Source organism: Perissodus microlepis, chromosome 18 (assembly GCF_051167445.1).
Source record: "Perissodus microlepis isolate ML-2025 ecotype Zambia chromosome 18, ASM5116744v1, whole genome shotgun sequence".
NCBI classification, from domain to species: domain Eukaryota; kingdom Metazoa; phylum Chordata; class Actinopteri; order Cichliformes; family Cichlidae; genus Perissodus; species Perissodus microlepis.
Window position 1 is genome coordinate 35,136,937 of NC_140478.1, and position 25,192 is coordinate 35,162,128.

The 25,192-nt window shown below is 40.5% G+C and overlaps 1 protein-coding gene and 3 non-coding genes across 4 annotated transcripts in view; 3 read left to right on the forward strand and 1 right to left on the reverse strand.

Moving 5' to 3' along the window:
- The first annotated feature begins 1,717 nt into the window (after positions 1 to 1,717).
- LOC146368802 (inactive double-stranded RNA-specific editase B2-like) overlaps positions 1,718 to 25,192 on the forward strand; it is a 40,784-nt gene continuing 17,309 nt past the window's right edge. Inside the window, exons 1-2 of the mRNA XM_084911704.1 lie at positions 1,718 to 1,944; positions 22,532 to 22,618. Coding sequence (XP_084767830.1) covers positions 1,848 to 1,944; positions 22,532 to 22,618 — 184 coding nt within the window. The 5' untranslated portion in view covers positions 1,718 to 1,847. The remainder of the gene's footprint in view (positions 1,945 to 22,531; positions 22,619 to 25,192) is intronic.
- On the forward strand, positions 2,656 to 2,737 carry trnal-aag (transfer RNA leucine (anticodon AAG)). Its single transcript has one exon. It is a non-coding gene; the product is annotated as a tRNA-Leu (tRNA).
- Positions 12,893 to 12,974, reverse strand: trnas-uga (transfer RNA serine (anticodon UGA)). Its single transcript has one exon. It is a non-coding gene; the product is annotated as a tRNA-Ser (tRNA).
- Positions 20,154 to 20,235, forward strand: trnas-uga (transfer RNA serine (anticodon UGA)). Its single transcript has one exon. It is a non-coding gene; the product is annotated as a tRNA-Ser (tRNA).

Consider the following 25,192-nt stretch of genomic DNA (forward strand, 5'->3'; position numbering starts at 1 on the left):
ATGGGAGTGTGAATACCTTTGGCAGCTTAATGTATTTGATATATCACAGATTTTCACACAGGACGCCTTCCTGCTTAGTGTCACCTCCCGGTCTTGAACCAGAGATTGTTTCACATGTTTGAATGTGAACGTTTTAACACTTGATCCTTTTGTATTTGGGTTTAAAGTGCTCCTCTGAACCTGCTCATAAAGAATACTGACGGTGCTTTGAATTCAGCGTTGGCAGGTCTCCTCTGTCATCTTTTAGACAGCACAGCATTGTAAATACACCTTGTCTCTTTGCCTTTTTTTCCCTTTAATTAGGACACAGTTTATGCATACATGAAAATCTTTCATCCTCTGCCTCTTTCTCACTTCCATAGGGTTGGTTTTGAAGCCTGCAGACCTCAAGCAGGAGACTCAAAGCAGATAAAAGTGTAGCACGACGAGAAGTTCAGTTCGTCTCCTGCTGTTTCTGAAACAACACAGCGGGAGCAGCTCGCTAACCTACATTTCAAGCTTTAATGTTTAATATGTGCGTGTGTGTATTAAGTGTTATATTGTTGCATGCATGCAGTATGCACAACTGTCACATGTGCAGCACAGTCCATATTTATCTGTGGCCACTGCAGAGTTCTGTGCATTGGTCGGTCTGTTTTAGGCATTTCGTGTGTTCTCTAGTATTTTATAGTATGTGCTTATTATTAATTCATCATTTTTATTAATGCTATGATTTCTGGATGTTTTTGAGTAAATGTGGAAAACTATATTACAAATCTGAGACTGATAGTTTATTTACAGCCAGAGATTTAACATGTTTTAGCGCTGTAACCATGGGACTAGCTCAGAAACTTATAGGGTTTTATGACTTCCTTTCCACCTACATGTAGAAGTGGTTTCATGCAATCCCCCCTAAAAAAAAAACCCAATTTGTGTCTAAAAGCTGGCACAGTATCAGACCTGGGTCCAGAGTTGGACCACTGACATCAGTGACTGTGGGAGGAGTTACTCCAAGAAATTCACCAGCAATCTGCAGATTTTCATCACTCTTAAATTACTTAAACAAACTGTTTTCACACTCCAGAAAATTTCAGGGTAGTCACGTCTGCATAGTTTCAAAAATTGTTGTTTTCTCACATGAAGCACACAGCAGGAGGGAGTCTGCTTCAGCATTCGTGTAGGAGCCGTCTGGATAGAGCATGTGGGACGCGTAAACTCAAAAGCAGCACATTGTTTGGACTAGATGCTTCTCTCACATTGGCTCAGTCTGACATCACACAGGTTAGAGACGGGCTGATGTCCAGTCTGACCACATTCTCACGTGCACCTCAGTCAGAGGATGTGTGGAACAGTTCAGTGCAGCAGAGCAGCTCACGTGATGTTCAGTCCTCAAACAGCTGGTTTCTCTGCTCTCTTTCCACAGTCCAACGACATGCATGATAGGTTAGTTGGTGAAAATGATAACTTTGAATCCTCTGACCACATGCTTCAAATGTTCTCCATCTTTCTCAGAAACACTGATATTCCTCTGTTTTCTCCCCTAACATCAATATTCTGATGCTTATGTTTGGTTGTAGCGTTCAGACACTAGTTCAGCACCTCTGTATGATTTACAAAATGTGCCACTGACCACCAGCTGATGCCACCAAACTCAGTGATGCTGAATCACAGCCCTTTCTCTCCTCGTGATGTCACAACCTCAGCAGTCGCCCGCCTCCTAAAGCCGGCAGCAGGAGAGAGAAGTCAGTCACTGTGCAGGGCTTCCCGCTGCAGAGCTGCACTCTGATTCATTTGTTTCAGACCAGCAGAAGAGAAGAAGCAGCAGAAGGACAAACTAGTATAATAACAGAGGAAAAAACATCTCCTGAATGGCACCGGGGACCTGCAGCAGAAACATGGAGCAGTCAGACTGTGACCTGAAAGGAAAGTCTAAGAGGAAGAGGAGGAGGAGGTGCAAAGGCAAAGGTGAGTCGAGCAGCTGTGATTGTTGAACTTTATGTGGGAAACAGATGATGATGCTGACAGTTATTTGTGGCAGTATTCAGTGAGCTTGGGTCTTTTTTTACTCCACTGATGACATTCTTACACAGGCTTTGTTTTGCTTTGCCGTTAGAGTTACTGCATTATATTACATCACTTACAGCGAGTGCATTTAGGAAGAGATATTTTACAATTTACCACAGTCCACCTGCTGTATTTGTGAGTTCAAGAAGAGCATTTACAGGAAAAATAACACTTATTGCTTTAGTCTCTGGGTTTGGTGATGATTTCAAGTGTTTGGTTTTCTGCTAACTTGAGCTTTGATTTGGTTTTGTCCTTCGCTGCTTCTCTGTCTTTATGTGGGGATTTTCCTGCTGTCTCTGAGTTTTGAATCCTTGTTTGGGTCTTTCTTTGTTTCTTGGATCCTGTTTGTGGGTGCTGGCTTGGTTTTGTTATTTTGGGGGTTAGACTGAATTTTAGCTGCAAGCATAGTTTCAGAAATAGTCAGTTGTTACCACTGACAGACCTTTTGGGCTGTTATAAGACTTTTTTAGATATGCTAAATCCCACGTGAAGGTCTAAATAAAAACTAATCAAAAACGTCTGGACACCTGGATATTAAGAGCATGTTACAGGGATAGAGCTTGCTCGTTGAGGTTTAACCAACCAATAGATGGAAATTAAGTGCAAATCGCCGGTAGTGTGGCCGAGTGGTCTAAGGCGCTGGATTAAGGCTCCAGTCTCTTTGGGGGCGTGGGTTCGAATCCCACCACTGCCAGGCTTTAGTGGCTCCACATGTTCTCCTCCCAAGCTGTGATTTGAATTTTTAAAATGCTTAAACTGGTTATCTACTCTGCATATTCACATGAGAGGAGTGGGCTTGGCAGCACCTAACCAATCTAAAGAAAAAAGAAGAGTTTCTTCTGTCTACAGTAACTGCTCCCTATGATGGAAATTGCTTCAGTTTGTCAGCAGATCAAAGTGAAATGAATTACATTGGACAGGTTTTTGTTCTGTCTTCTAGTAGCTGTAGTTCCAACCGGGTAAAAGAGACTTAAATGCAGATTAGAATCACATATAAAAAACATTTATGTTTTTTTTTACCTGTTGGCAATCGACAACGGTACAGTTTGCCCTTCATTCACAGATTTTAGTAAATTATGGCTTAACAATCTATATGATACATAAAGCTGTAAGGAAAACAGTGATTTTAAACATAAGCGCTGAGCGTAACCTGCTCCCGCTGTGTGAGAGTAAAGATTAAATATAAAAGTGATTTCATACCTGTTGATCTTTAATCTGTAAGAAGTGACCTTCCTAGTGCAGAAAACCCAGGATTGATCCTGAGGTTATCCGGATAAGATCCTGCTTCATAGTACAAACTTCTGCTGTGGCGACACCTTAAGGTACACAGACTTTACAGGCTCTACATCAGGCGGGTCACTGGCAACCTGTTAGGAGGAATGGATTTTTGATATATCAAAAAAAAAAAAGGCTTCGACCCTTTGCGCTGCTAAATTTAATATAGCATATTGCAAAAGCACTGCTATATTATATTTGCATTTGCTTAGAACACAACGAACCCTAGCTCCGACCCTAAGTAGGTCATGGTGACCTGGTGGATGTGAATCAGTCTTATTTTGGGATATGAAATTGAAGCACTGATGCAGACACTGGGATTGTTTCTCCCTCTGGAGCAGTTAAAAAGTCAGGGATCATCTCATCTTATTAACTGCAGTCAAACTCAAACTTCAGCTCTAAATGATGCTAAAAATGCTTTAGTCATCCCTTATGGTCCAGTTGGTTTCTGAGTGATTAAGTCAGGTTGTGCAAACTTCATTCATCTTTATAGCACTGGAAATCGTTCATTTTTAAGCCCATGAATAAAAACTTTACGTGTTTTTATCAACATGATAATCTGCTCGAAGTACCAATACTAACACATATATATAGCAACAAATGCAAATAGCCTGAGCTAAAGAGTATTTATAACTGGTTATTTAACAAACTGAATTAAAAACAGATGTGTTGGATTCGATTTTGTTAAGATCCGTGTGTCTGAATGACAGAACAGCGAGATGTCTGCGTGCAGGTTTAATGTTCCTGTCAGACTGATGACAAAAAGCCTTCCTGAGGTTTAGGAGCTGGTGTAAAAAGCCAAATTGGTGCAGTTGCTATTTAACCACATGACATCAGTCAGGACATTCACATATCTGCCCTGGTGATTGTTGTTTTCAGCTTTAATTATTGTCATCTTCAGTTGGTGGATGTCTGCAGAGAGTCTCAGGTGTATGCTCCCTCTTTGTCTCCGTGGTTCAGACTCTCCCGAGAACCTTTTCTGCTTGATTTGTTTGTTTGCTATTTTTGCTCATTCATTTCTGGGCTTCTATGAGTGTTTATAGCTGTAACACAGGATGAGCCAAACGCAAGTGCTGATCAAGCAACAAAAATGTGACCAATCCAATCATGGCAACGCAGTGCATCTCAGGCATGTTAATCAATTAAAGAAACCAAAGACGAGATCCTCTGCTGCCAAAAATGAAGATGTTACAAGAAGAAGGAGTTACAGGAATACAGCTGCTGGCACGGCCAACAGCGACACCATCACCTCCGTTCACCTCCAAAAAAATAAACACTTGTGAGGAAGGACAGAGGCGATTGTGACTCAAAAGTGTCAATGAAGTTTTCAGTTTGCTCCTTTTTCCACTTTCTGTGTCTAAGAAGTCCCAACGTGCAGCCAAAAATGTTCACTTTCTGTTTACTCGTGTGAGTATAAATGTCTCATCAGGATATGAGCTCCGATAATCATAATTACAGTGGTCTGACCAACAGGTCAGCCTTTTAGGATTACACTGGCATTGTTCTGCACATGATAATCCTCGGTAAATGCTGCAGATTACTCCATGATGGCCACGGTATTAAATCCAGCAGTTATTCAAAGTGCTCAAAGCCTTTTCCACTTTCATTAATGACCTGTTGGCCTTTTTTGTGCATCAAAGTGTGCCCTCTACGAAAAATAAATCATTAGAAAATCACCAGAAAATCATTAGTCCCCACAAATCCCACTATTTTCGGACCACAATGCACTCAGCTAATGCTTCTACAGTATCCAACAATGAGCTGTACTATAATGCCAGCTGTCATTTTAGAAACAGAAGGTGGCATCTTTTTCTCAAATGGCAAACGTCTCCGCTTACAATGGAGCTCTGTGAGCGCGCAGCAGGAGGGAGACTCGTGTCGTGCGACTGCTGTGCGCTCAGTAATTCAGCAGTGTTTGAGTTTCTCTGTTCTTCTGAGACTGTGTGAGCTTCTAGACAGCTGGATGTATAAGCAAACTGTCACTCAAACAAGTAAATGGGGAGGGGGAAAAGAAGAAGTAATCACATGGGATTACCAAGTCTTTTCTGTTTACAGTGTTACAGAAACATCAAATTTAATTTAAAAGGAAGTTGAATGTTTTTCTGAGATTTCCCATTTTCCTTTAAGTCTCTTATAAAGCCTTTATGTGCATTAAAAGGTGAGAGAGTTCAGAAAACACTGCTGCTGAACTCTACAGGAACATTTCCACATGACTGGCAGCAGCGCTAGTTTGGCAGAGCCGATTCCTCCTTCACAGTTTGGTTCAAACATGAACAGCCATTACGCATCCACCCATATGTGAGGGTTCACGTCGTATTTTTCATCATCGGTTGGGTGAACACGAGGCTCCGCGCACACATTTGTCTACCTTCCAAATCATGGTGAGAGCACAGACCCTTTTCTAAAAGGTGCTGGTGACTGCTTGGTGGACTGGATGTTATGTGGACTTTAAGGAGAGAATTGTTGTTATGTTCTCAGTCATTAGTTTCAAATCTTACTGAATCCAACATCCATCTATCGATCCGTTATCTTCAACTTATCCAAAGCAGCAGGCTAAGGAGTAGGGATGGGTACCGGTATCCGGTGCCATTATGGCACCATAAACGGTGACATAAACGGTAGTAACCAGACCGAAAAGCAGCGCACATTTCGGTGCTTTATTTCGGTGCTTTTTTTTCCTGAGATGTCACACACTTTGGATTCTAGCCAATCATTTTACCTTTGCAAGCGTAGTAGGCGGGTCCAGGTACGTATGTTCTTTTAGAGCAGAGCTACAGATTAAAAATGCCCAAAGCGAAGCGGTCAAAGTCTGGCTGTACTTCACAGCAAAAGATGCAAACTCAGCAGCAACAAGTGCTTTAAGCTGATACTGTGATACTGTCAAAGGAGGTAACACCTCGATCTGATGAAACACCTGGCGACGTATAGCATTTTGTTAAAAGCCGAGAAATGCGCCGTATTTGATAGCTTGCTGCGAGACCTCACACCGGGCACATCTACTGCGCGTGGGTTGCCTGTTATCGACCCGGAGTTATCAACATCCCCCAAAAACCCGAAGAATAGAGTCCTGGCCCCTAGCCCTGCCAGTGTAGCAGAAATGATGATGATGATGATGGCAGCAGCAGCCGTTCTTCTCTGCGTGAGTAGCTTAATGTTGTTCGTGTGTAATTTACGTTGAGTAGGCTAACCACGTTATTACATTAATGCATGTAAGGTGAACTAGCAAACATCATCATAGCTACATGCGGCTGTCTTCTTGTTTGATGGCAGATACTCCCTTCACCCTGGCCAAAAAGGCTAAAATGACCAAAGAAAAAGTGGAAAACAGTTAAACATGAGAGGTTTTTGGACAAAGTTTGTGTTTTTTCCATTGATTAAGCACTGCTTCCAGCCAAGAGTGATACCATATATGCCCTATAGCTGCAGAAAAGGCTAACATTGTTGTCTTTTTACAAAAAAACAGTTGAACATGAGAGGTTTTTGGACCAATTTTGTGTTCTCCATTCTTTAAGCACCGGTTCGAGCACCGTTTAAGCACCGGCACCGTTTCAAAAGTACCGGTTTGGTACTGGTATCGGATAAAACCTAAACGATACCCATCCCTACTAAGGAGGATATTCCCAACGCCCTTCTCCCCAGCAGCGCTGAACAGTCCCTCATGGCCCCCAAGGCCTGATCTCCCCAGCAGGTTCTGGGCTTGCTCCAAAGTCTCCTCCCTATTGTTGTGTGCTCAAGAAACCTCAACTGGCTCCTTCCAACATAATGTAGGAGTAGTTCTTCTCTTAGCTCCCACCGGGCGTCCAAGGTCCTCAGCCTGTCAGCCTGCCTCAAAGACAGGGAAACTCATTTCAGGCACTTGAATTCACAGCTTTGCTCTTTCTGTCATTTCTTAAGATTGGATGAATGTTTGGAGCTCTCTCTTCACCACTTTAGCCGAGTATAATGCCTCCAATACTGCTGATGCACCAATCCACGGGTCCACCTCTCACTCTACCTTCCCATTAGTCATGAATAAGACACTTGAGTATCTCGCTTTGGGTTATTTCTCTTGCCCAACTCATAATGATGATGCTGGATATTTTGTTCCTTTTAAATATTTTTATTTAAATGACTGTTTTAGCCTAATGAGAGTTTTTTATGGTGTGGAGTGAAGGTGGTGGAGAAGATGACCCAATTAGACAAGAAGTGAAAGCCAGGGAGAGACACACAAGGAAAAACAATTCCAAAATAAAACAGGAAGATATGATAAACACAAGGAGAAGACGGAGGGAGGGAAAGGCTGGAGACACACAACACATTAAAAATCAAAACAAGAATAAAAACTCAATAAATCCCCAAAAATCTAGGACCATGAAATTTATAAACCGGTGGGTTTCATATCGATGACATCTGTTTTTAATACACAGATCAATAGTCATACATGACACTGAGTACTGCACCGTATTGTAGACCCCTAAATAAAGTCCTGAATCTGCAAATGAGCACAGCCCCGTGGAGCAGCACTCGCAGCTTATTCACCTTTTTCTGTCCCCATAATTAAGGCACTCAGCTGTCACCTATATTCCTCCACAGGGAGGAGGTTATTTTGAGATATTTTACAGCAGTTTCAGGAGATCAAGCGAGGCAAAGTAAAAGTCAGAGAAGAGAAATAATGGGAAGCACAATTATGTCAAAAGATGCGCAAAAAGCTCAGAAACAGAGAGACAACAAAACCGGCAGGGTAGTTTTCAGCTGCATCGGAGTTCACCTTGAAATAAAAACATCAGTGAGTTGATTAAAGAGGAAAAAAATCAAGAACATGTCAAGAACTTTCTAGATGCAAAGCCGCTTGATTTCAGCTCATTTATTACAGCACGCTGTGAGGACCCTCTGAGCGCAGACTGCAATGAAATTACTTTGTTAATCTGGATTTGTATCTGTTTTTTGTCTGGATACAGATGAACTTTTTGGGAGCATTTCAGTAAAAATAAACTGCCATTTGGCTGTAAAAAAAAATCCCCTTCTGTTGCCTTTTCAGTCAAATTAACAAACTGTCATTTGTTGGCTGCAAAGTCTCGTTGGAGAAATGATTTGATTGTCCTGCTTTTAGCGAGGATTATGATTCTCCGACATGCGACAAACAGCTGCTGTCTGCTACGGCTCTGTGTCATGACGTGGCGTGTGTTTGGCTATATTTGTATATTGGATGCATTTTGGATAAGTGAGCTCCATCGTGCAGTCAAACTTAGTGGGGCATGTCAGTGCGCAATTTCACTGATGGATTCTTCAATCGCCACACTTCTCTGGGGCTTGGGCTTTGTGAAACCATTAGCAATATGGTTTGTGCGCCCATTTAACTTAATTGCAGGGATGCTCAGCGGGTAAAGTGTAGCCATAACTCTGCAAGCGTTAGGGGTCCCATCTTCTCTGCAGCTTGGAAGGACAGTGCCGCAGCTGAGTTTTGATCCCCAGTGGGGCTGAAGCAGTGACAGAATAAGATAGTCACTGATTTTTATTTTTATTGCAAAATCCAGAATTTTTATTTTTAAATTGCACTTTTTATAGTAAATTATAAAATAAAAATAGCAAATGTGATTAACTTCAGGCTGACAGTGCTGCGAAAAAGTATTTGCCCCCTTCTGGTTTTCTTACGTGTTTTTTTTTTGTCACACCTGCGTGGTTCAAATGATCAGACAAATGTTCTTATTTGACAACAATAACCCGAGTAAATACAAAATGCAATGAGATGAGATGCAGCGAGAATTCCAGGGATTTAAGTAAAGGTTGTTGAGTTCTGGCAGGTAAGTGAAGATTAATCCTTTCCTTAGAGGAGCAAACCAGCCTGAGACAGCAGGTGAGTACCAAACACAAGAGGAGGTCTTCAGCCAACCGAACACGAGATTGCAAGGCAGAAAAAAGGCAACGTTAGGAAGCACACAAGCATAACTGAGCCCGATCACCACAACAATCTGGCAGAGAATGGCTGCTCGAGCGGGTGCTCAAGTACTGGCAGGTCATGAGCAAATCAGAAACATGTGTGTTGGCTGAAGAGCAGGAAACTGAGAGACCCTGACAGTCAGTGGAGTCCAAGAACAGAGCCTTGGACTCTAGACTGAGGCAAAGTGGAAGTCACAAAATGTGAAATTCTGTTCGAAAAACATGGATGCCACTGCTTCTAGAATTAAGAGGAGAGGGACCATTTGGCTTGTTATCAGCTGGTATTGGAGGTCATTAGTACTTATGGAACTGGCAGCTTGCACATCTGGAAAGGCACCATCAGTGTTGAAAGGTATATGCAGGTTTTACATCAGAATATGCTCCCATCCAAACGACACGTGTTTTAGTCGAAGGCTTTGCATCAACAAAACGATGCTAAACCAGCTGAAAACATTTGGTGCATCGTGAAACAAACAGAACAAACAGGACCCCTGAGCAGCTGGGTTCAATCGCATTCTGCCTTCATTTAGATTTTACACAGAGTCCCAACTTTGTTAGAATTTGATTTGTATAGACACAGAAATGTAGGCTGAGACAACATGCCAGTTTGATAGAATTTAAGATCAGATTTTAAGGGAAAAAGAACAATAACATTGTTGCTACAAAAAGGTTGTGTATGTATTAAAGACGTGCTTCAGGGGAAGACAAAGATTTTAGATGCTTATAGAATAAAACTTTAGGTTCTCCTGTTATCTGTGCACAGTGATCAGAGACATCTACAAGGAATGGTGATGATATTTTCCAGAAATCTGATTGGTCAGTAGGCGGTGATTTCTTACCTGATCTTTAATCTAGAGCACAACAACACTGCTCCAGAGATGATATCTGCAGCATATGTAACCATGGCGATGTACGTATGACATAGCAAGAAGTAAACCGTCTCCATAACAGCGAACACCCAGGGTTAACCCCGAAATCACCTGGATAATCCTGCTTTGTAGTACAGACCTGTGGCTGATTTAAAGCAGCCGGACTTACCCTGTGCAATGACCCCAGAGAGGACTCAAACACAGGACCAGGCAGTCAGAGGAAAAGCACTAAATCCTAATCTTTAATCCAGGCTAATGTCAAAAAGTCAAAAGGGCCAAAAATCAGACATAAACATCACAAGGAATGCGACTGGGACTAACAGGATGCAAAAAATACAAAGAGAGAAAATGGAAAAACGAGGAAAACGGTGGAAAACTCGACTGTAATGAGAATGAGACAGTCTGACGGGGAATAACGGGGAGCATCAGCTGATTGACAGCAGGTGAGGATGTCTAACTACAGTGCAAAACAAGCAGGGATTACAAAGTAAGTCAGGACCCAAACCGGCCCCAGTTAAGACCAAATGTGGCCCAAAGATAAAGACGCCCTGCACACTTTAGCCAGATGGTTTATAAAAAAAAAGTCTAATCTACAGAAAAAAATGATACATTTCTTTCTTACACTGACAGCAACATTAGATTTAACCCACTCATTTCTCTGACTACACTTGGGCCTCGATAAACTAACAAAACAATTAAGCGATTCTCCAACTGTGAGCCAACAAACACGGCTCACAGTGAGAGATAAGCACCGCCTAATCATTCAAACTGATGAAGTGACAGCGAGTCTGCAGGCGAGGGCATTAAAAGCTGAAGCGAGGCCCATTGGAAGCAGGCAACAGGCTGCCATAGATTACTGCTGCCACTGTTATTGTCTCTCGTTTTAGTTTCATTGCACATCACCGTATGTTTCAGGCAATAATTTCATCACTCATTTCCAAATAATGATCATCAGCTTGTTGATTTGAAAGCAGACGTTTGTTCCCTGAGTGTGATGAGATGAGACGACGTACTGAACTAAATTTAGGCCGGAGAGAAGCTTTGCAGCCTGTTCTCGCTGTGTGGGGAAGAAAATGGTATCTGACATGGATCTGTGGTGAAATCGCAAACACTTAGCTGCAATATTTTAATTAGACAAAATGGAAAAATGGGTTTGAAAGCCAGCACAATACATTTGGAAAAATGCAGTCAGCTTGCTGCTATTTATTAAACTTTAGATAAAGATTTTAAACTGTCTTTGTGCTTTCTGCTCTTCTTGACTGCCTAAATATCATCAGTGAAAATATGCAGAAAGGGTCCAAAAGCATTTTATCCGGATTTTGTAGATGTGTTTATCATTTTTAATGAAGATTTGACGTGCGCTTGGTGTGCTCACCAGGATTTCTTAAATTCAAGTGAGAAGGGTGAGATCAAGAACCAGTCAGAAAATTCCTAAACCAAAGAACTGTGAGGTACTGGACTGACACACACACACATATACCTTCAGACACCAAGTGACTTTTTGCACAATACTCGGTGTTTTGCACATTTCTGTTGCACTGTTGTGTCTGTATCACTCTGTTCTGTCTGGTGTTGCACTCTCTTTGTTTTGATTTTTTGCAATTTTTGCACACTTGCACTTTATCTAGTCCTGTGTTGATTGTTTGTTACATGTCATATGTAGCACCATGGTCTTGGAGGAACGTTGTGTTGTTTCACTGTGTGCTGTACCACTGCACATGGTTGGAATGATAATAAAGCCACTTGACTTGACTTGACTAATGAAGCTAACACAGAGCAGTCTGGATACAGCTGTAACTATGTGTGTTTAGGGGTAAAAGTAAAGACATTATGTCACACATCCTGAAATGTCCCACAGCAGAAGCCACAAAGTGTTAATGCCCCAAAACCCAGTTTTTATTGTTTCTGTCTTGAGTCTTATTTGAACAAATGTCAGAGCAATAGCATCAAGAAACTGCTACAGTTTATTTTCCTTAAAAAATTAATTCAACTTTATATTTTCATATTTTTCACCTGGTTCTCCGTCACCTGCAGTGACTCCATGTCTCACTCACAGTGGGCCTCGCCCCACAGTTGGAGAACCACAAAGTTAATCACAGTGGTGCACATCCCAAAAAGTTGATTCTGTTCATCTGGACGTAGCGTTTGCAGTGGGAGAAACGTTTCATCGCTCATCCAAGTGACTTCTTCAGTCTCAGCTGACTGCAGGTTTCCCCAATCTTATAAACAGTACATTTGCATAATGACTGAAACCAGCCCACTGAATGAACAATGGGCTGTGAGGTCCGTTCCTTGATTATTAATATGCAAACTGTCATGACCATTGATCAATAGCCATGAGTACCATTCACAGAGTTGGGGAACAGCTGCAAGATGGTGAAAGATGTACCCTTAGGCCCCCTCATCAGTTCAGAGATGGTCTTGGATTTATTTACCTGGATGATTGAGCACACATCAAGACACAGTGGTGCACTTTTTTTTTTCAAAATGTGAAAATTGGTAGTTTTACATCTAATAATACCAAAAGTTTTCATTGCATATTTAACATTTTATAGTCATATTTAAAATAATTTACTGAGGAGGAAACACTGTATCTTCACCCCTTTGTTCCCACAAGGAAGCCTCAAATGGTTATACTGGTTTGACAACACATTTTTATTTGGGGCCAGTTAGATTTTAGATTTCTTAGTTGATGTGACAAGACAACACATACTGTGTCTGAACCACAGCTTCCCACTACCTCATGGGTATGTGGGTTAATCTGGACACGGTGCCAAAAAGAAGCACTTCGCTGTGAGCAGGATTTGAACCTGCGCGGGAAGATCCCATTGGATTTCAAGTCCAACGCCTTAACCACTCGGCCATCACAGCTGCTTCCTTTTGCTTCTTTGCTTTCGTTTTTGCATGTATTGTGACACCACCAACTAAATCATTTTCACTGATTTCTGCAGTGAATTTTTTTCACTTGTCTCTTTGCATTGTCTCCACCTGAATCTCACCTTTTTCACAGAACAGCTTAGGTTTGCAAAGCTGCATTTAAACAAACCACCTAACCCTTTGCACAGACAATGTACAATACTGTGCTAGACCTTGGAGGGGTGATGATTTGGACTTGCAGTTTTTGAGTCAAACATGAACTCTTCTGTATACCAAAGTCACATGAGAGGCCATCTGTCTGGCAGTCAAAACGTGGCCAAAATTGAGTCATGCAACAGCACAATGATCACAAGCACAGCAGCAAATGGTGCTGCAGTGACCGAGTAAAAGTCCAGACCAGTGGTGCAACCTTAAGCAAGTAGTGCACCAACAGCCATACTTGTCAAAAAAATCTTTGGCTTTAAGTTCAGGCATCTACAAATACAGCTTGAAAAGATTGTGATGATATCTTTGGTCATGGTTATATCTACTAACGACCCAATCAAAACGCAGCGTGAGACATGCTGATTAAGACGTAGCTCATTTGGATAATGATGATGATGTGTAATATCATCAAACGTCTAGTTTCCAATTCTGTATCCATCAAATGTAACGTCCTACAGGTTTTTAGATCTACATCGCACACTGAAGTGAAATCGCAGTGTGCTCGAGCCTTCAGAGGCAGATGGCTGTTTAACCCTGTGACGAACTGTACAGAGACTTTGATCACAGTGACTCACCTGCTGGTGGACAACAGCGCCATGCTACGTTTGTCATTCACTTTGGTGCGTTAATCGCTGTTTTTCTGTAACTTTGTAGGAGTATGTGTGGGACGTGTGTTTGTGTGCATCTGTGTGAACAGTGCGTGTTGTGTGCAAATGTTTAGCTCATTGGAACATGCTGTCAGCAGTTTGCTCTCTCAGCCCGCCCACACGTGAACGGAGAGCTGATCAAAGCTCGAGGCGTTATCACAGCAGATTTTCCTCACAGGTAGAAGATAAAAAGGATATTTTTCTACTTTGAAAATCTAATTTTTTCTCAACTCTATAGTGTTTCTTCTTGTAATGAGCAATGAATTAGGTCATGTTTGAGCTCAGCTCTACTGTGCACACCTTCTCTTATCTCCTATAAACAAACTCTAAAATGAACATTGGTGGGATTTTAAGGAGGAGCATTTTGAAATTCAATTCATCGTTCAAAGACGCAAACAGTCTCTTTCCATCTTAAGAAACATAGAAAGAGACATCAAAACTAATCTTAGGCAACACTGGAATCTGTAGAAGCGCTCTTTTTCTACTGGATAATAAAAGAACTGCAAACTCTTCAGCATTTTAAAGGACAGTGACAGTTATTACAACTTTAGCCCCAGCACCAAAACTCAAGACTGCGCTGCTTCGGTTAAAACATCTCATATTAAATTAAACTTCAGCCGGTACACTGGACCACTAAAACAAACTTTTCTGTTCACGAATGTAAGTAAATAACTTACTTACATTACAGTTACAGTTATTACAAATAACTTACTTAAATTATCATCTTAATCAAAAATAACAAAGTGCTTTTCTATTTTTTTTCTTTGTTTTGTGAAATAGTACATTTGATAATTCATGAATAACAACAATAATGAAATTTTACTATTAACAATTACAGAAACATAAAAAATATATTGGTGATTACAATAATATAATTAATAAATACAGTATAATAATTAACATACTTTTGAAATAGCTTGCACATTTGATTGGTTACAAAGTCACATGGTTGTCTCCATGCAGGTCCATAGATTTGGACCTACATTCCCTCACTGAGCTTCCAGTCCAGCGCCGTAACCACTCGGCTATCACTGCTCAGTACCTGCGCTTGAATGTTGCATGTAAAGGCAACTTGTGAGGAAATCTAAAAAATAATGCATATGTCAGCTTATTTAACTGACCCAATGTGACAAATGGCACATGCAGTTGTAATTTGTCATCACTTTATTGTCTGCTAGCAAAACACAGATGAAAGATAATACAGACTAGTTCTGCTGTTTACGGTCAGAGTAATAAATGAGGGTAGGACAGATAAATAGCATAAAGTGTGGATGTAGCTTCTACCTTTTTTCTCTGGGACTTTAGAGGACAGCTGATGCATTTATGGTCATAGTTTCAGGCCATACTGAATGAAAATGAAGTCAGGTTAGTAAAGTTTTATCATTCTGTAAATCAGAAAGGAGGATTATCTGGTGAAAATGGTTGAGTCCAGGATTTTCTCTATTTTCACTCAGTGGTAGCATATTTGATGAATGTAGGCTGTAGAGCCTGGACCAAAATCTTCAATGCACGACTGCTTTTTCTTTCCTTGCTGCATCAGGAGGACATCTGGAGGTCACATCGTGCAAACAAACTTCTACTGATGCAACTAAACTGGATTTTGTTAGAAGCTCACCATTTCATGCTGTATTATCAGCTTAAAGGTCACCCATGCATTGCATGTATTGAAGATGTCTCCACTACTGAAAAAACATCTTAAGTCAAAATTTCAAGTTTTTTCTCAAACCTTCCAGCTATTAACATGTTTTTTTCTGGAACACCTCATAACTGCACAGTGCTCACCGGTAATCATGGCTTTAGAAAGTGTTGCCTGTTATAAATATTAGAGACATTATTTTAACTTTAGCCACTGGGAACAGGATTCAAACCCGTGCAGTGAAACCCAACAAAAGTTCAAGCCGGAAACCCTAACAGCAGAACAACCACAGCCCTGAAGTCCTGGCCAAGAATGGCATACTTACTGTCTCATAAAAGAAAGACCCGCCTTTTTTCCTCTTTTATATTTGTACTGAGACTCATTAAAGACAACACATATAAAGTAAAAAAGTAAGAAAGGAGCAGGAGCTTTAATAAAATAAGAAAAAAATCTACTCTTACAAATTTCCTTCCTTATACCGAGTCAGTCGATAGAAAAATTAAACCAAAAAGTTTTCATATTTCTTTGCCCTTGAGAAAAGACAGTCCACATTACAAGTAAATGAAACCACTTGCCATTAATTATGCTTAGCAAATGAGATTATCCACAGCTGTCAGCCCACACACACAAACCGGACAGTGAGCGGGTGCTTCTTGCTTCCCCCCGCCATGCCTAATTTCATTATTCTATTAAATAAGGTTCATTAACACCGGCTGAATGGAGAAACTTCCCTTCTTAAGCTTTGATAAACACAAGCAGTGTGCAATACGAAGCCATGCAAGCTTCCTGCTCTCTCTCTTTTTTTCCCTCTGCTGTTCTGCATCTTCCAGAACATTGTGGCCTTTTGCGTGCAGGTAGCAATCATCTGAATGACTAACATCAGCATTTTCTTTTGCACTTTCTGCACCCACTGATGCATTTACCTCAAAGAATGCAAGGGCAGAAAATCCTGTGGTGGCTGAGAGGCTAAAACGAGGTACAGAAATCAGCTGGATTATAACACCGGTGATGTGTGGCCCCAATATTTGATAGGTCGACCTCAACACATCTGCATACCGGTATACAATGATATATACACTAAGGAATGTTTTGTGCACTTTTGTGCAATCTATAGCGACTGACTCTCCTTTGGATCCAGCCTCAGGCGGCCACGAGAAGAACTGTGGGGTTGTCTTATTGTTGCTGCTCAAGTGCATTATCACTTTTTTATCACTTTGGTATGACTGCTCATTTGTCTTCATGTAAAAAAAATCATAGTTTGTACTGCAAACACTTTTTTGACATAATTAAGTTGGATGACAAAGACTTCCGTGCACCCCTATCCAGCACCAATCCCCTCCGGTTATTCACTAATTTGTTCTTTGCTACATGCACATGCTCTCTAAAATCTGCTCACCTGTTTTGCAAAGCTCAAGCTGCACAACACCATCGTGTAGATCTGCTCATGTAAAACTTTAGAGGTAGATTAAGCAGACAGTTTGTCACATTGCAACTTGGATAACTTCTATTTAAATCAAGTGGAAAGTCTACGACTTCATTCACAAATGGGTGTGAGTTAATGAAGGGCTTTTTGGACTAGCGAGGGTGTGTTTTTGAGTCTATATCAGAGGATGTCAAGTGAAAGATGATGAAAAACGTGAAAATGGCAGCAAGTGTGGGAAGACGGGAGAGCTCAGTGGATACGACGCAAAGAAAAACAGTTATTAACTTCTTTTTTTGTCTGAAAATAAATGGTCCCATTAGCTGTGATGATGCAGGTCATTAAAACACCTCCAGCCTCCACCTGCCTTCAGAAGCACAGGACTCACATCATTACGTTCACATCCCATCTCACAGCTCTCATTCATATCATCCCACCACTTAATGGCATCACACGCCTAATATAACTGAAAGGTGGAAGGTTAATGCACAATAGTTTAGTGTGCACTCTTCATTATTCTAATGACTTTTAGTTTGCTTTGCAGTGCCCTCCAGATTCAGCAGTCACTTGGGGTAAAAATTAGGAAAATAAGCAATAAAATTACCCACAAAGAAGTCAGAAAAGTTGCATATTTAATCTGACTCTAGCTTCTTTAATATTACTTTGTTCTCAAAAGAAATATCTCAGTTTAATGGTGAAATTGACACCACTTTTATTTGCATGGAGCACAACTAATTTCATATGATTCTCTGTAATTTGCAGCCATGTTCAGCTCATAATATTGGTTTTTAAAAAATAATTTTTAATTTCAGGAAGCCTTAAAAGTGAAAAATGGCATGTAATAAAACTGCAGACTAGTTTAATGTTGATCCATAATAGTTATCGTTTTAACAGGAATTCATTAATAGCTTATGAACAGTATAATTGCTGCTGCTGCTCATATTTCTGTGTTTATGTGAATGTATTCTAACAAAAAATGCTACAAAATAAAAACTCTCAAATGGTACTTGTGCATCAGATAAATGGGAATAAATGGGGTCACTGGTTTGGGGACCAACAGGGATCAGCAGGTGATCTATTATGGTGGGTTTTTTTCCTGAAGCCAAACTCCAAAAACAAAACAAGTGGAAGTTGTAGTGGAGATGGAGTAGAGAGGAAAGGGCTGCATATAAAAAGTAAGGTGTGAGAGCTTTACAGAGGATTGTGCATTTTAAAATCCATGTTGGAATGCTACTACTGAGATGTCATCATTCCCACTCTGCCAGTAACCTGCCTCAGTACCACAAGCTCCTGTCAGGCATCCCCACTCTCCAAAATTGGGTACCAAGCCCCAAAAACAACTTGTTACGGCTGATGCCGGTGAATTCTTAAACTTATTGTGTTTCCCCTCATTTATATCCATTCATCCTCTTCTGCTTATATATATGTGTGTGTGTGTGTGTGTGTGTGTCAAACAAAAAATGAGCCGTTACTGTGGCCGATGAAAAATGTTCATGCCTTTTTAATTTGTCATTTATTAAAATTATAAATATATATTTTAACTCAAAAGCACAGTTTTTAAATTTAATGTTGCTGAAACAACAAAGTAATAAAAAATAATAAATCTATCTGATCGAGGAATCACTCATCTTTGGAAAAGAGAGTTTATTACAGAGAAATGGTTCTTTCCAAAATAAAAGCTATACTATACGCTTCTTCTGGGCTATATTCTCAGCAGCATATTAAACATATCAGGTCCCCATAAGGAGAATCATGTGCTAACGGCTGTCTAAATGACTCGGGTAAAGTTTGTAGCATGCATGCTTGTTGTTTTTGTCTGCTTCCACTTGTCTTTGCACTAGGATGATGTCGGCGTAAATGTGCAGTCATATTCGTTGTGTTCCCACTATTGCTGTCAGCGTTAATCTCGTTGAAATGACGTTAACGCCACAACACGGCAAATCTCCGTTAACGAGCTACCGCGGATCGCCCCGTGCGTGGGGCTGGCCAGCGTCAACACGTTAACGAGCAAACTGCGCTAACACACTAGTTCTCACCAATGTAATTGAGCATTGTGTGGCACATCCGACATACTGTTTTACTTTTGTCCATGATGCACTTACTTTCAGGGTCATACATCACATGAAAACCAAAATAGTTCCAAACGCCAGATCTGATTGAGGGTGGGGGAGGTTCAATTTGCCATGTTGCAAGGAGAGCTTAACTTCTGTCTCGCTAGCTTGCGCTGCGCTCAGTGAATCTGCGTTCGACTACTCCGCCTAAGCTGCACTGTCGAGCACAGATCCACTGAGCGCTCAACACAGACAGCATCGTCAGAAGAAAAGTTGATAAAATAAATTAAAAATTTTGTATTGTTCGATGCATATGCGTACCGAACCGAAAGCACTGTATCGAACGGTTCAATATCGATATGAGTATTGTTGCACCCCTAATATATATATATATATATATATATATATATATATATATATATATATATATATATAAGCAGAAGAGGATGGATGGATATAAATGAGGGGAAAACACAATAGGTTTAAGAATTAATCTTCACCCTAAACAAGATCCAGATGCTGACGGGGTATAGCTATACCATTTTGGAAACGATTAATAACTGCAGTTACTGAAGACTCCCCCACATGGCATGTGTGTGAGGGATATTGTAGATATATGTTACCATGAGCGATAATAGCCACTAAAAGCGGAAATATCATTATATCCACCAGCAGTCCAGATTATAAGATTGACAAAGAAAAAAAAAGGTTAACGGGGAAAAGTGCTCATTTACTATCCATCCATCCGTTTTCTTCCACTTATCCAAATTAGGGTCACAGGAGCCTATCCCAGCTGTCATGGGGCAACAGGTGAGGTACACAGTGGACAGGTTAGCAGTCTGTCACAGGACTAACACAGAGAGAGAGAGAGAGAAGCATTCACACTAATTTTCACACCTAATTTAGAATCACCATTTCAACTAACAAGCATGTCTGGACTGTGGGAGGAACCCAGAGCACCTGAAGAGAAGAACCACACAGACACAGGGAGCTCATGTGAATCTTCTTCATGTGAGGCAACAGTGGTCACGACTGCACCGCTGTTACATCCCCACATATATGTATATAATGATATATAAGCAGCAACTTTTTCACCATCTCCCAGATAGCACAGGACCATCATCCTTCTCAAACTAAACATTTGACAGAACACATTTGTGCCAGTTTTCCTTAAGTGTATATGGTAAGTCTGCACACTTTCTACTACATTGCGCAGCTGTGATGGCCGAGTGGTTAAGGCGTTGGACTTGAAATCCAATAGGGTCTCCCTGCGCAGGTTCAAACCCTGCTCACAGCGGCTCAATGATACCATGTGCTACTCAAATATAACCAGGGGTTTTTTGCAAAATAACAGAGGGACTGGATGTGCTGGTGATTTTGACCCTCAGTCTTAAAGCAGCTAATTGTCTGCACAGTCTAATGGTCTTCGCTCTGAAGGTGATAAAGTCTGCGTATGAGGAAGGAGGTGGCAGCTGACACTACAGTTGGAAATCCATACAGCACAAATTTTTGTGCTGTCAGTTTTATTTAAGCTGTTTAAGTTTCAAATCACATAAAATTACCAGGTTTGGGTTAGAAAGCTTAATTTCTTTATGCATGCAAAGAAATTAAGCTTTTTAAGTTAAGCCTTCTTCAGTCTCAGCTGACTGCAGGTTTCTCAACCTTATAAACAGTACATTTGCATAATGACTGAAACAAGCCCACTGAATGAACAATGGGCTGTGAGGTCCATTGTTTGTGAGGTGACCGAAGAAGTCGCTTGGATGTGTGTTGAAACATTTCTGAAAACACTACGTCCAGATTAACAGAATCACATTTTTGGGAAAAGCTTCATTCCTGTGGTTGGTTTCTTGATAATATTGTCCCATACTACCAGCAGTGACAAGGACAGAAGCAAAAATAAAAACAGCCGAAAATCCTTCAGGAGGAAAAAGGAGAGAGCAATGTTCGGTGGCCACTACCATCAGAAATATTCATATTTTGTGGGGGGTTTGCACCTGTTGTTACTTTGATTTGCACAAAGCTCGTGAAACCGATGGTCAGAGTGGTTTTTGCTTCCTGTGCACATGGATATGCCTGAAGTTTAACTGACTCTGTGTTACTGCGATGGTCAAGTGTTCCCTTCATTTTTTGTGAGCAGTGTAGTGCAGGAGACATGTTCTTTTCTTTACAAGTTTTCTCTTATTTGTTTCTTTATTTAATTGTAACGAACCATAGAGTTTAGAATAGTGTGGCTGCTTCTATGACTGCAGTGCTACACTAGCAGCATTAAAGTCGCCTCTGTGTGATAAGGATTAGAAAAGTCTGTAAAGTTTGGTAAGTCTTACTCAAGTAAATTACAGTTTTCTCATATTCCATCACTTTAAAAGATTTTTTACGGTGGCCCTGAGAGGCCAAACGGACTGCAACTTAAGAAAACACCAGCAATAAGAAAAACGCTGCAAAAGCACACAAAACACAGCAGAAATAGGAAAAAATAAAACAGAAATAGAATAAAACTGATTTTCAAAAGCACTAGGGAAGTGTTTCTGGGGAGACAATAACCTGACGGACCAGTTGCAGGAACCAAATATGCTAAGATTTGCGCTGGCTGACACTTAGAAGAAGTGGAGGATCTATCGGTTTTGTGAGGAAACAAAACATGAGCAGTGTGTTAGCCTAACTATTTGCCTAAAAATCTGTCATCAGTATTATATGAATCATGATAAAACACGCCTACCATGTTTTGGGTGCCTGCAACTGGTCCGTCGGGTTATTGTCTGCCCAGAAACACTTCCCTTGTGTTTTTTCCTATTTCCATTGTCATTTTTCCCATTTCCGTTGTGTTTTGTGTGATTTTGCAGCATTTTTCTTATTGTTGGCGTTTTCTTAAGTTGCAGTCCATTTGTCCTCTAAGGGCCACCGTAATTTTTATCACCTTTTTCTTACTAGTTTCTTTATTTTCAAATCATCTTGAAAAAAGTAAGTGATTTCCAGGAAATGTTACTTTCAATATACCCTTATAAGTAAGAAAGGATGTGGGTGAATATGCTTGCCGTAATCTTATTCATTTTTACGTATTAATATAATTAATTTGGAAAACTGTCGTAGGGTAGAGGCTGGGTAAAACCTGGACACACGTGGGCAGCCTGTCAGTCGATCACACTTTGAGCCACTCGCCAATGTCTTTGGAAAAGATTTTGTGCTCAGTTTAAAATCTCTGTGACTGGGTTAATAATACAAAGCTGTTCATTTAGTTTAAAGCCCATGATGCTTCTTGTGTAAGCCTCCGTCCTTATCACAGACACCTTTCAATTACCCCGGCTGGCTCTGAGCCACCTTTCTGTTTGTTTTCATTCAGTGGGAACTCTAATGGCGTTCATGGCTTCCTGCAGCAGATTTTCGCTATCACCGTATATGTGTTTACCTCAGTCCATTTAATTTCTTCTGCAGTTCAGGGCGAATATAAAACTAAGCATCAGAATCATTCAGAATCACAACACTGACTCGCTTCACAAACACAAAATGTCAGAGGACACACTGTATATTTCCATTTAGATGAAAATTTATATAAGATGAAAATAACCTCAAGTCTTTCTCATTGTGTTTTTCAGGATGCAGCAGCACGCCGTCAACCTTCATAAGCCCCATAAAACACTGGGATACTGAAGCATCATCAGCTGAGGATGCAGACAGTTCAAGTAAATGCCGTCCCTCGTCTTACTGCACACAACTTGCTCTACATCCATTATTTCAATGTGCTACATATCTAACATTTGAAGTGCAGACAGTTTATGTGGCTATTTTACAAACACAGATGTTGTATCAGCCTACATTACGCTCTCAGCCATGTTAGCAGCATGTTGGCTTCATGGACTGCAGCATAAGCCTGTCAGTCAGTTATACAAATGCATTGTTCCAAATTTCTCTTTATGAAATGTTCTGATATTAAAATGTTTGCAGACTTTGTTGGATGGACGAATCATTCTGCTGCCCTGACTTTTTAGCACAAATGCTCATCCAAAGTAGGCCAGTGCAGCCATTACCTACAGTCACAGGAATCCCAGTGACTCTTTTCCTGCCAAAAAAATAATTTTGTGCCTCAGCAGCCATTACTGCGAGTGCTACAAATATACTACAGTCAGTATGAATGATAATAATTTAAAGGGACCTAGTATGCCCATTGCCACATCTCCATTTCCTTCGTCTCTAATAGAATAGCTTTGAATTATCAAATTAATAATTATTTGTACTTTCTCGCTGGCCCCTCAGTTCATCTTCTGTCTAAGCTGGTTTTATGTTGATTGGCTGCCTCTCATAACCACAAGATTTGAACAGCAGATAGGAGAGAGTTGAGAGCTGTGTTTCCAGAGATGCCTGTAGGAATATATGCTCTCATGTTGGCATCATGAAGAACCATGAGTAACATAATGTCTGAATCTCAGTGTGTAGTCTGAAGCCTGAGCTCACAGGGACGTCTGTATGTATGCCGGGTTTATTATTTAAAAACTTTGGCCAATGGGACAATATGTGTGAGACTGCCACTTCAACCTCATCCTCTGCCTACTGGCAAGAATTTAGTTGGTACGATTTTTCATAATGCCAAAACAACAAGGTGGAAGTTCCTTTTGCTGGACGAGCTGTGGGGAAATTGCTGCAAACCATACCCACATATTCTGGTTGTGTCGAAAACTTTCTACATTTTGGGAAGATGTTATATCAAAGATAGAACAGACTATAGGCTTTAAATCAAAACAACGGTCCGTCATAACATTTTATTTAGGAGACTTACCCAAAGAATTAACAAGCAATGACAAATATCTCCTGAAGATTCTTACTGCTGCTGCAAAAAAAGCAATTACTCGTAAGTGGCTCTGTACTGACCCCCTGTTCTGGACGACTGGTTGAGGGTTGTTGAGGAGATTCATAAAATGGAAAAACTTACCTTTTTGTTAAGGTTGCAAGCTAATACTTATACTAGAGCAGGGCGATATGACCAAAAATATTTATCACGATATACATTCGAAAATTTGCGATAACGATATAACTGACGATATAATTGATACTAGACAAAATACTTTACAACTCCTCAACTTTATTAGTGCAAAAAAAACCAAAAAATCATTGTATTTTCACTTACACAAGCAGCTTTTTTAAGTGCATTAAAGTTATATAAAAAATTAACAGTGCAAATGCAAATTCCTTGCTGACAGTTTAACCAAAAAGCATTTCCAGAGGAAATTGTCCGACGTCCTCAGCATAACCATGTATAATATCCACAAAACTTAAAAAGAGGTTATACACACACAATACAGTAATATTATGTTGAAGCACAGTACGTATCACTCCGAGAGGCTCCTGCCTACGACAGCCGTAATGCTCCGACAATCCATCAAGCGGTGCAACAGATTTTCGAGCGCAGTGTAGCACATAAGATCGTTTCGAGGTCAGTAAACACAACCAGAATTCATACATAAGGCACACGGGATTATAAGGGGCTCTGTCGACTTTCAGAAAAATCAATGGATTGATTTTAAATGTGCCGTATTTTCCAAAAAACACGGTAATAACAACGGCCCGCTAGCATGCTCTACCAAAAATAGTGCTTTGTTGTGTATCTGAGGGACGAAAGCCAAACCAGTTCCACACCGCTGAAGTTGCAGCATTTTAACAAATCAATTCTGGTTCATCCGTTTCATTCAACGATCCACTTTCGCTCTTCTCATTCTCCGTCGCCGCCATGTGCGTATGTAAACAAAGGCACTGCGCACGCGCATTTTACCCATATTCTATCGCGATATTTCATTTTCTTATCGTTGCCCAAAATTACACCGGTATTACCGTGAACGGTATGATATAGCCCAGCCCTAACTTATACCACAGGATGGTACAAGTGGTTGAAATCTGTCCAAAATTAGTATGGGTTCCTTTTTTTCTGTTTGTGCCTCCTCACTATATACACTTCTGTTTGCCTCTCCTAGGGTGCTCATACATCTGTACACGTGTTGTCAATTCATGAATACAATGTTATGTTTTCACTGCCAGAACGGCTTTGTAGAAAAAGCTGTGATTTTCAGTCGACTGCTTGTTTTGTTGTGGTTGTTTTCCCTTTTTTTGTTCTAAAAAAAATGTAAAGCCTTTATTAAAAGCTTAGTAATAAAAAAACTGTGGCCATGTTTAATGTGAGCTTTCAGAAATATAACAATATAAACATGACAGAAGACGTAAAGTACAAACCCTGGCTTTACACAGATGATTACACAACAATCATTTGC